Consider the following 12,295-nt stretch of genomic DNA (forward strand, 5'->3'; position numbering starts at 1 on the left):
TGCTGCAGTTTGTCTCTTAGTTTGCTCCCTGTTGCTCAAAACATGTTACTGCCCAAGGGGGGAGTTTGGCGATGGAGTGATGGGAAAGGAATAGGTTGGGGGACTGTAAGCGTTTGGGTGGGATTTTACGAAGACTTGTGCCTCATTTTTAAGTCTAAATTCTGTGCCTTTCCTGACTGATAATAGCTTGCATGGGACCAGTAGAGTTTAGGCAGAGAGATATTGCTGGCTCTGTTTAAATAAGAGGAACATGGACTTCGGAAGTACCAACTGGCTCAGCAGGTCCAGTTCCACTGCAGTCTTGGGCAACTGTATAATAGACTTTTTAAGTGTGCAGACTTTTTAAGTGTGCAGAACATCTTGTTTGCATACTATTACACCATAAAATAGTTGCAGTATGCCATAAGGTTAGTAGAAAAAGAAGCCAGCTGTAACTCCCCACTCTGGAAGCACCCCACACTTACGAGACATGAACATGTCTCTTAAGATGGATCAGGCAGGGTACCTGGGAGAGTATTTTGGCAGTAAGAGCACTGGTAGTGGAAGTCTTCATCCTGTTTCTAGATAGGGCTAACTTCTGTTCTCATAACTTCTTAGCCTAGCAAAAAGGACAAGCTCTTCTGATTTTATGTATATAGAAGACATTATAGGATCCTAACTGTTCTATTTTCTGCGTCTGCTTCAGTGTAATTTCCTGTTGTTGAACGCGTGCAGTTCTAGTCATCCAGTATTCATATGAGGTCTTCTGCTTTGTACAGTTCTACTGATACTTCCCTGTTTCTACCAAAAAATTTTCTTCAAATTGCATAAGCTACTTGCGCAACACAGTGTATCTGCTGGTTTTCCTTCTGTTATCTGTATTGTTAAAGAGCAGTTTCTTTGTTACGGATGCTTTTAGAATCCTCGTATTCTTGCTGCACTGTCAAAAGTGTCTTGAATTTGTTGAGTATGCATAGTGTCATATCTGCTGATTCCAGTATCACTTTACTGCATAGCATTTGTCTGTTTTAATTTTTTTCTGACTTTAGGATTTTTTGCTTTTATCTTTAACTTGTTGATTTATATTTCATGGAGTTACTGAAAAATAACATGCAATAACATCTTTTCATTCCCCAGCTGAACATTGCTATGGGCATGCACTGTCTCCTATAATCAAGTAGTGTTTGATACACAGAACCCTAACTTCTGCTTCTGTGGTGCTGATAAATTTACTCTCTCCTTGATCTTATTGCAGAAAGGTAGAGTCACAAAGGGGGAAGTGTGCTAAACTCAGAATTGAGTTGAAAATGGTGTTATCAATAGGAATCATATGTGGCCTTAAAATATTTAGTCAAATATTTGTTTCTGGCTGTAGCACATGCAATATTTGGATAATAGTCCAAGGTGAAGTTTTACATTAATTTGATGCAAAGTAGCCTGCACTTCCAACTTAGTCTCCTTCTCTTAGATTTTGAGTATTTCAGAAACCATGATAGTCTTTGGTTTTGCTAATGTCAAAATAAAGGAGGTGGTAATAGGATTTTCCTACTGTTCTGCATTTCTAATCTCAGTTTTTTTGGTAGGTATGCATTTAATTTCAAATAGGCTTTGTACTTTTAAATATTTTGGGCTGTGTTTGCCAGCAGTAAAACATGTATGAAATTTTTGAGGAAAATTAAAAAGTCTGAAAAATGTTAAAGTAAACCAAAAAGTGCTGGGTTTTGCCTAACTTAACACTGCAGGTATACTGGAGCCTGAAAAGTCAATTTAAAGTATTTGGAAAAGAACCAAGTGGGGGCTGAGTGAAAAGAGGAAGCACGAGATTGTAAAATGACTTACAGTCTTGCAGGTTAGTAGCCAGCAAGGGCCAGGCTGCTGTGGAAGTGGCAGAAGGATGCTATAGTAAAAGTTGCTAGGCTACTGTGAGGGAAGCACTTCTGGAGCACTGTTCAGCTATGCTGAGCATTTTTACTACCTAGCTGCTAAGTAATCTGTGTACAGTATTGCTGTTTTCCTGGCTACCGGCCGGAAAGGGAAGTTTGGACTGCTAAGAAACATTGCCCCTTTGTAGGATGAAACTTGGTCATATGCCAGTTGTTACCTTTTGCAAGACTGACTGTTTTTGGTTTCGGTCACATTGACTGGCAAGGAATGTCAGGAATTCTGCTGAACATGTTTGAAATGGAATGGCAAACAATAGGTCTTTGATTCAGTATAAAAGTATAAAAACTCATTAACTTGTTCTGGTGGTGCTGTCGGGTGAGCTCTTGGTCCCTCTACCATCTTGGCTTTCATTTCTGCTGCTCTTTGTTAAGAAGCTTACTGAAAATCGAAAGCGAGTTCTTTCCATCTGGATTTGTGTCATTTTTGGAATATTTGTAGGAGTGTAATTTATCTGCATCAGTAAAAATGCAATTTTTTGCAATTGCATATGCAAGGTCATCAGTTTTTCCTCAGTGAGGGAGGGCAATTCTGCATCTGCTTTTTTATTAATGAGTTCCCTGTACTGTGTTTTGCAGTACACGTAGTTGGAAAATACCTGCATTTATGATTCTTCTTATTTGTCATTTAACCTTTGATCTTTGTTCCAGGAGATCATTTTAATAGTTCAAGCTAACAGTTACTAGCATAGACATGATGGAGGAACTGCATATTGAATTAAAATTATGGTGTATTGTTACTGATGTTTGTTTGTATCTGTTGTCTCTCTCCTTGTCGGCTCTGACACAATAACCCAGTTCTCTTTTCTTGTAATACACCTTCAGAAAATAGTGTTAAAACTCTGCAAGTACTGTTGTTATGAACAAGTCAGATGCTGAATGCATACTGTAGGCTGCAACACAAAAAAGGAATAATTTACTCTTTAACATCCATGAAGGTACAGTGGGTTTTGTGCAAGTCTAGTATCCTGTTTCCAGTGGGGGACTCCCAAGGCAAGCTAACTCCACTAGTATATAGTCTTCCAGCTTGTACTGATTCATGATCCAGGGATTTCTTAAACTTAAACCCATTTTTAATTATTTTTTTTTAATATAGATGTTCTTTATGGAGTTGTCTTCTGTGAATTTGTATAGGTGCTGTTTAAATCTATTTAAAATAATAGTATTCACATACTATGCCAAGAATTCCAAAGTTCACCTACCTGTGTGTTGTGTGAACAACTGCCACGTGTTAGATTCTTATCTGCTTAATTTTGCTCAGTGATGTCCGTTTCTTGTGTTGGGAAACCATAACAATTGCTACCTACAGCTTTGTTTTGTTCCATAGGTGGTGGTATAAATTCTGTTCTCAGATGTTTCTTTTCCTGGTGGAAGACTCCTTGTCTATTAACCATTCCTTTTAGCTGTGGTTATACTGTTTTGAGCACCCTTATTGTGTCCTTCTCCATGCTTCTTTTAGTTGTTACGCGCTTTTTGAGATGAGTAGGAGCCAGGATTGGGTGTAGTATTAAGGATGGATTTTATGAACTGATACAGTGCATCCTGCTTGGTTTCCAGGTCTCTTATAAGAATTCTTAACATTTGTTTTTGGTTTACTATTGCTATTTTTATTACTTCAGAATCAGTTAATACCTTTTTCACATCCTGTCATCTCTGTGGGATGTTAGTGTTTCGAGCTTTCTTGAATTTATGTGCTTTACATCTCTTTACAGTGGATTTCTTGTGCCATTTTAGTATCTACTCACACAGTTGCATAAAGAACTTATGACAGTGTAGGTATTTCTCGCTTTCATAGATTAGAAAAGCTTAGAATTGTCAAAAGCATTTTTCATGTTTGTAAAAAACAGTGATATTTTTGCAGCATTTAAAGTATCCAATTATCTGTGCAGTACAAGTTATTTGTGAAATTAATAACAGGACTGACTGGGTATTTTTATTTGATTCCCATTGCATTAATTTACAAACTCAATCTTTTGCAGTTTTGTTGCTAGAGAAGATGGAACATGATGATATTTGTAATAAAACTCTGAAGATTACAGACTTTGGTCTGGCTAGAGAGTGGCACAGAACAACCAAAATGAGTGCAGCAGGGACATATGCGTGGATGGCTCCAGAAGTTATCAAGTCTTCCATGTTTTCTAAAGGAAGTGATATTTGGAGGTAAGAAGTTTGTCGTCTGAAGACTACTCTCAGTAGAACTGTGTTGATGTTTTTGAATGATGTGGGTTTTTTTGTGTGCATGGCTTCCTAGGTTATTGTCTCAACATATAGCAAAGTATAGCTGTTCTAAGAAATATGCTAATTTCTCAGCATTTACTTCATTTGATTTATCTTTAGTCATTCATAATTTACAAACTGGGGGAGGGAGAGGGAAAATAACAAAACTTTTTTGCTTTGTTTAAAGAAAGCAAGATCTCATTAAGATTTAAAATATCTATTAAGATACCTAAGTATTATATTGGATTCTTAATAAAAACAGCCATATGCTTTTAATACATTAATATATGATTCATCTTGTATTGGTATGTTTACTTTATATCAGATGTCTGAAAAGTCTCATAGTGCATAAAGTAATGGGACCAGCCGTTATTAACCTTCTAGGTCTGGTAAATAAAAATGAGTTGCAAAACAGAACTTTGCCAAATTTAAATTAGTACTGGTTTTAGGATCTAGAATGTGATCATGTGTAAAAGTGAACATCACATCTGAGCTTTTACATTTATAGAGGTTTCACTTCCAGAAGCTGGAGTAAGGAGAGTGTATTTAGCGCAAAATTGTTTTAACTTGCTCCCTAATTTTAAACTTGGGGAGCTCCCTATATTAAATCTGTGAATTTCTTGTTAAAGACATTATTGTGGATCACAGAAGTAATATGGCTCTCAATACTGGTGCTATTTTTGAGTGGTGTAGTGTGGGATACATGTATTGTAAAAAGTAATTTAAACTTTAGGTTTAATTTAGTTCTGTTTTGTGAGTGGGGAAGAAGCAGTGATTGCACAATAGGCTCTAAAAGCTGCTGTGCCTCACCCTGAAAAGTCTACATTTCCTCTTTTTGAAATGTTTTCCCTTTGAAGGATCCAGGAGAGCTATTTGGGGAAGGAGGGGGAGTACTTGAATCTGTTTTCTCAGGCTTTCTTATTAATTTTCTGTGTTGTATAATTCTTAAATAGGGTCCTGTTTCGCTTAGATGTCTGATCTTCTGCAGCATGAAGTAACACTTTTGGTATTCTCAGGATGATTTTGTATCTGCACTACTGTTTTGTGACACCCATTTGGCTTGTGTATGGAACCGATTTTCAGCATTTTGCTTACATCAGTTTAAGTTGATGCCCTATTGAGAAACATCTTTGGCTTCATTCTTTTTTCCCATTCTTTCTTTTTTCTTTAATTTTCATATTATTTTTTTCTTTTGCGGGGTGGAGGTTGGGTGTAGGCGTTTCCCTAATCAGCTGTATTCCATGCTTAATTACAGGTCCTGTCCAGTCTTGTTGCTGTGATTTTAGGTATCTGAGGGGGTATGCTTTGGTGCAATTATTTTATATTCTGCTGCAACATTAGTTTACATTTTTGGAACCTACAGTATTTCTCTTCTTCGCCTTCTCTCCTGCACGCCTCTCTTGTAAAAATGTAAGTATTTAGCTTAATGATGGACATCTAACAGGAGAGGTTTTTAAGTAGAAAGGCTGTGTTGTACAGTATAGTTTAGACATTCTTGGCTTCTAAAGATTTTCTGCTTACTGCACCTTGATCTATTCTGTTGCTTATCTTTACTCTTTCTTCAAAAGAAATGCAAATAAAGAATACCCTGTTTGTAGGAGTGCTTTTTGTTTTAAAAAGCATGCAGGTTACAGATTTTATGTATGGGGGTCTCTCAGATAAGAGCACATCATATTTCAGGAAATTTCTGAACTTCAGTTACGTGTACTGAGTGCTGAGCCTCCAAAAGAAATCTGCAGACCTCTTACTGGAGGGAGGCTTTTGAGGCTGCTGAAGAACCTTCACACTTGCCGATAGTTTTCCAGAATCAGCCAGTGCTTGGAAATGTTGTGGGTGTATTGTCATGCAGAGCTTTCTAGGTGTTCTTAGGTGTCTCCTAGATAGCAAAGCTGGTGTTTTTCAGGCCCTGCATGTATATTCTTTTGCTTCCCAAACCAGAGTTACAACTACTGCATTTATTCTTTGTCATATGCTTTCTAATTCCCAAACAAGAATTCCACTCTTTCAGGCCTACCCTTCCATCAATTATCATATGTTGCAAATACGCCCACAGATTTCCAAGTGCTGGGGATGTGCTTCGGCAGTGGTCTTTACAATAGCATGTGCCTCCATTGTACAAGCTCTTGGCGGAGCAAGGAAGCGCTTGATGCACATCAGAATTAGCAGCTACTTTTGCCTGGCACATTCATGTAATTTTGAAGTGATTCATGTGGCAATGATTAGTAACCTTTGCTTTAGAAGATAGATTGTAAAATAAAATGAACTTTAATTACCTTCATTTTTATCAGCTTTTAAAATATGTAAAACCAGTAACTTATTGCTGGAATGAGATACGGTAAGGCTTAAATTACATTTGACAGCAGGAGAATAATTTTTAATAATGAAAATACTTAATATACTTTGAAAGATGTGTCATTTTAGGCCTTGTAGTTTGAAAGTTATACATTAAAGCATATTATGCCTGTATTTTTGGCCTTTTGCTAAAGATGGAAAAGGACATGGCTTTTACTTTTTTAAATGCTATTTCTTAGAAGCTCTGGCTGTGTATGTAGGGCAATTGTGTGTGGGCTGGTGAAATTTAATACTCAAAGTACCTACATCTGTACTTAATAAGTAGTTGTTGTCCTAGGTAATGATAGATTAGTACCTCCCAAAAACTCCAATGTGGCAGGACTAGAATGTCTTTAAGGTTCCTACCCTCAGTTTCCTCGCCCACCCCCAGCACCTGACTCTTGGTATTTGGTACTAAGACTGCTTTCATTAAAAGAGATTCTTTCAGGCTATTAGTGTATCGGTCTGGTTAAAATTTTACACCCATCTTCTTGGCACTCTTGAGAACTACTTAGGGTTAAAGGTTTGAATTGTAAATATAACTAAAGCTAATAGTGTCACAACTTCTATAAAAGGTGATTTCTTTTTAGTTAAACTTATTGTCCTGCTTCAGAATTCACATTAAAATACGTATAGAATAGTCTGAACAAGGGAATTCCTTGAATTAAGAACAGTCTACCCTTGCTGAGAGAGCATGGCATTATTTTTACACTTTCTTCAAGCTTATAGATGACATGTAGTTCAGAAGAATGCTTCCATTATACATAAAATGTGTATGTACCTCAGGAAGTGTTGTACTCATGGCTGGCAGAAATACCAATGATTTAAAACAAAATTGGAATTCATTCTTTTATCCTTCTTTGAGTATACAACCAAGTGCAGAGATCAGACTGGAAAAAAATGGGGGAGAATTACTAAGAAGTCCAAGACTTCCTTTTTATTGTTCTGTTTCTGGCGGGGATAGACTGTATTCCTCAGCTGTTGTTTGACTGTTACCATTATAAATTCATCAGTTTTCTAAGACTTTATGATAGGCAAAACTTTGTAGATAAACAGAACGAAGATAAAACTGCTGATATTGCATAGTTTGTTGTTTTATTTATTAAAGTGATGTTGCAAGGTCTTGTGCAATGCTGATTGACTTTTTCTCATTAAGAACACGGTAGAAAAACTTAACTAGTGTGTGTTCTCACTGTCACATCTACTGTAGTAGATGTGGTATTTCTAGTACTAAGGGGTATGTAGCCCTTACCTTCCCAGTGCTGTATGCATTTCTCCTCACGTAGGAGCGTTCAATCCAGTCCTGCAAAACTTGGATGTAGTTTCTTTACACACCTGGAGAAAAAGGGCAAGAGCAATACTTTGTATTCCCTTTGCCTGCTCGCCTTACTGTTCAAAATCAGCAATAGGTTGTCCTTCATATTCTTGTTCTACACGTAGTGGTTCCCTGTCAGGAAGAGAAGGCTGGACAGGAGGGAGGAAACAACCAAACCCAGTGAAGTCCACTTTAGGATTACGTTCTAAAAGGAGTAGTTCCTGCTTCCACAAACACTACTGTGAAAGCTGTGATTTAAACAGCTGTACCATTTCAGTGGTGGTGGAATAGGAGCTCTACAGCAGCAGCTGTATGAGCATGCTGTCTCAGTCCTCTTGTAGGGGCTTGGGCCATTTGAACAGGCCAAGCGTTGAGCATACAAACCCAAAGAAGGTAAAAGAAACACCCAGCTCTTCTGGAGCAGAGAGCATAGCATAAATTTTTATGAGTAATGTTGCTGTAATGGGAATTCCTATAATCCTTGATTTCTGTACCTGATGCTGAGAAGAGTTGCCTTCAGGTCACCACCTTTCACTGGAAACAGTGTTGTTTTGTTTGGGTTGCTTTTTTTGTACTATGGAGGAATTAATTTTGTGTGAATAATCATATGTCAATCTTGTTGCATCTTCTGTGGGAAGTGAAAAGTTAACAGCTCTTTATATATAACACACACAGAATTAGAAATGCAAACTTCCAAAGAAAGCTGGGGCTTTTCTGGTGTTTCCTATTACTATTTAAAAAAAAAGGGCAAAAAATTTTAGGTAAATTATCGTGAAATGTCTGGAAGGGAATGGCCTGAATGCTCTGCTGAGGTTTTCTTTTTTGCTTTGTTTTGTTGGATTTTGGTGGGCAGAAGATTGCTTGTTTTCCTGTCGTTCAGACTTCTGATTGAGATACTTAAATGGTGCTGGCATTTCTATGGAAGTGACTTCAGGCTACATTTTGAATAGGAGTGCAAGCCAGTCTTACAGTCACATCCAGTTTGGTTAATCGCTAATTAGTGGAAAGGAGCAAGATGACTAAAGTAGAGGTGTCTCTTAAAGGTATTCACCTTTGATACAGGAAATCCTCATGAATTTCAGTACATGGTTGGACAGATACATGTTTGTTCTTGTGTAAACAGTGTGTCAATACTCAGAAAATAACTGTTAAAAACATTACCTCTTGTAGTTATGGAGTGTTGCTGTGGGAACTGCTTACAGGAGAAGTTCCTTACCGTGGCATCGATGGCCTTGCTGTGGCTTATGGAGTTGCTGTCAATAAGCTTACTTTGCCCATTCCATCCACCTGCCCTGAACCATTTGCAAAACTTATGAAAGGTACCTGTGTTGTTTCTTCCTATCTACTTAAAATAGTTGTGTTTTGGGGGTGTGTAGCTTTGCCTGTAATAGTCATGGGGTTTTAAAATAAACACCCCCTTTGATAATGTGCTGTGTACAAAGTGGTTTGGTTTTCTTTACACAGCAATCTGGTGTTAGGGACAGTTGCATGTGTTTCTGAGGAAGTCATACAGTATTACTGTGTACTGCTTAAGTTCCTCAGTAGTGACAAAGTATGTGGTTTTTTTGCTCTGGTTTTCCTTTTACACTCAACTTGCATTCATTTTGATAATCTACAGGATATACTACAGGTCAATACAAGATCAAGATTAAAATCCCAAGGGGAACAACTGCAAATGCCATTCCCACCCCCCCACCCCCCTTATTTCTTCCTGAGTAACAAAAATGTTGTGGAAATAACTTTAAAGAGAATAAACTTTGTATGCTAATGGATGTTTCCTTGTGTTTAATGAATTTCTTTACCTTTTATACGTGTTCCTTCTGTGCAGTACTGTTAGCTTTGCTATTTCAGATCCTAAAGATAGAGATGAAAAAAATTGACTATTAATAAAAAACAGTCCTGTGAGTACAGGTAGGTAGATATCTCTTCTGTAAACAGAAAATGGAGCTAGGGGAGCCTTGCAAGTAAAGGGAACACATTAGAACTGTAGGAAAAATAGCAAGTAACTTGAGATTCGTGTGATTTTTCAAAAACTGATGGGATTTTGATAAATTCTAGAATGCTGGGAGCAGGACCCTCATATCCGACCATCGTTTGCCTTAATTCTTGAACAGCTTACTGCCATAGAAGGGGCAGTTATGACTGAAATGCCTCAAGAATCTTTCCATTCCATGCAAGATGACTGGAAGTTGGAAATTCAGCAGATATTCAATGAATTGAGGACCAAGGAAAAAGTAAGTTTATTTTTGTAATTACACGGCAGGGAAAGAAGGGTATGTGTGTATGTGCATTTATGCGGTGCAGCAGTTTTGAACTTTTGAATTGTGGCTTACCACTATAATACAAGAAACCTGTTTTAGGAGTGGAGATACACTTGAGAGGATAAACTATTTGGAAAAGAGGATTTACTCTCTCATTAAAACATTATTAAGTTGCCTACTTTAGTTGGATATACTATTAAATTCCATTAATGCATTTCTGGACTATTTTAAGATAACTCCGTCTTGCAGCAAACTTGCTTTAGAAGAAACATTTAAATACTGTTTTTCTCTAATTGCAGACAATTTGCTTTTTCTCCTTTAACAAAAAGAATAAACAGTACTGTCTGCTGAAACTATAGCTAGAGGTATTTCAGTTGAAGTGAAATGTTAAGTTTGAGAGGAAATGTAACCTTACTGTAGTGAGAGTTGTCATCTGAATGGCTCATTCAAGAAGTACAGGCAGTTGAAAAAGAAACATACCCACACCAGTCTCCCAAAACAAAACAGGTTGTAGATCTGTAAATGTGACACATAGGCTCTTTTTAAAGGATCTTTTTTTTTTTCTTGGATATTTGAATACATCAGCTAACAAACCAGAGTTTATTTAACCTTTATCTAATCTTTCTAACCACTGCAGATTTTCAGCAGTTGAACAGCTGTTGAACAGTTTCAGTTCTCGAACATTTTCCTCAGCTGTGGGGATGAAAAGCTTTTCATCCTGTTTTTACTGTATAATGTGGCTTCTTTTCCAAAAATGGAATAGTGCTTTTATCTCTCAGTCCTGAACAGATTGATAATACTGATCTATTTTGGTGTTTCAACTTCTGGAAATACTCTTGCCAGATATTAAGAAGATTGATTAGATCAACCTTGTACTCATGAATTGGCAAATGCAGTTTCTGCCATTTGTGATGCAGATCCCTGTCGCTGATCTTCTTTCCATGATACATCTTTCCATGATGATATATAATATGATTGTGCTAAATAACTGCTCACTTAATTGTCTACCCTCTCTTTTAGTTACTTCAACTAATTTTAATTACCGTGAACTTTATATTTTTCTTTAGCTAACTCGATAAAGAAACCAGTTAGAGTAGGCCAGGTGTCCTCTTGAGTCTGTTTTAGAAATGTTTCTAGTAGAAACAGATTCCTTCTTTGCAGGTCTTCCTTGCAGTATAATTATTACCCAGTATATATTTGTTGCTATATTTCATGAAGTGGTAATAGATGAGGAAGAAGAGAATTGAGATGCAGTGACTTCTGAGGAAATCTTTATAAAAAGATATAGTCACTTTGATAAAAGCAAATAATAAACTCTTGTCTTGCAAGTCACTGTTACTAGCCTTTGTCCCTCACTTCTCATCAAGTGTCACAAATGGCTGTTGGTGGACTATGGTCATACCCTGGTGATGGGTATGACATCACAGATCTACTGGAATATCAGCTTACGTGGTATCAGAATTTATAGATGACCACTAAGACTGCAGTATCATCCATAATAATCTTGCATACTTCCTATCTGCCTTTTTTGTCCACCCTCTGCTTTTCCCTCTTCTATTTAAGATCATGTAACTGGGCATTGTCTTTGTAGTCTCTGCCCTGCCTACGGTGGACATAAAGGTTGCTGGAGCTGGGCTGCGTGCCTCTGTAGCTGTCAGACCTTTTCCTTTCCCAGATGGGTTATAGTCCCTGAACAGAGGGTAGAGACTTGTCAGCCACTGCATTTACTTGCTGCAGCCTGCCATAGAGCATAACTCTCTTTTCTGCTTCCAGCAACTGCTCAACCAGTCATTTCTCCCTTTTTACTCTGGGAGCATTTAGCATCATAGAATAGTTAAGGTTGGAAAGGACCTTAAGATCATTAAGTTCCAATCCCCCTGCCATGGGCAGGGACACCTCACACTAAACCATGTCACCCAAGGCTTTGTCCAACCTGGCCTTGAACACTGCCAGGGGTGGAGCATTCACAACCTCCCTAGACAGCCCATTCCAGTGCCTCACCACTCTTACAGTAAAGAATTTATTCCTTATATCCAATCTGAACTTCCCCTGTTTCAGTTTTAACCCATTACCCCTTGTCCTATCACTACAGTCCCTAATGAAGAGTCCCTCCCCAGCATCCCTATAGGCCCCCTTCAGATACTGGAAGGCTGCTATGAGGTCTCCACGCAGCCTTCTCTTCTCCAGGCTGAACAGTCCCAACTTTCTCAGCCTATCTTCATATGGGAGGTGCTCCAGTCCCCTGATCATCC

The 12,295-nt window shown here is 37.8% G+C and overlaps 1 protein-coding gene across 2 annotated transcripts in view; it reads left to right on the forward strand.

Moving 5' to 3' along the window:
• Nucleotides 1–12,295, forward strand: part of MAP3K21 (mitogen-activated protein kinase kinase kinase 21) — a 39,510-nt gene that overhangs the window by 13,890 nt on the left and 13,325 nt on the right. For both annotated transcript variants that reach the window (XM_061365669.1, XM_061365671.1), the window contains exons 2-4: nt 3,899–4,079; nt 8,953–9,101; nt 9,841–10,016. In XM_061365669.1, the coding sequence (XP_061221653.1) occupies nt 3,899–4,079; nt 8,953–9,101; nt 9,841–10,016 (506 nt within the window). The remainder of the gene's footprint in view (nt 1–3,898; nt 4,080–8,952; nt 9,102–9,840; nt 10,017–12,295) is intronic.

This window comes from Neopsephotus bourkii, unplaced genomic scaffold (assembly GCF_033783945.1).
Source record: "Neopsephotus bourkii isolate Nb327-2 ecotype Australia unplaced genomic scaffold, CSIRO-AGI_Nbou_v1 NB_1292, whole genome shotgun sequence".
Lineage (NCBI taxonomy): Eukaryota > Metazoa > Chordata > Aves > Psittaciformes > Psittacidae > Neopsephotus > Neopsephotus bourkii.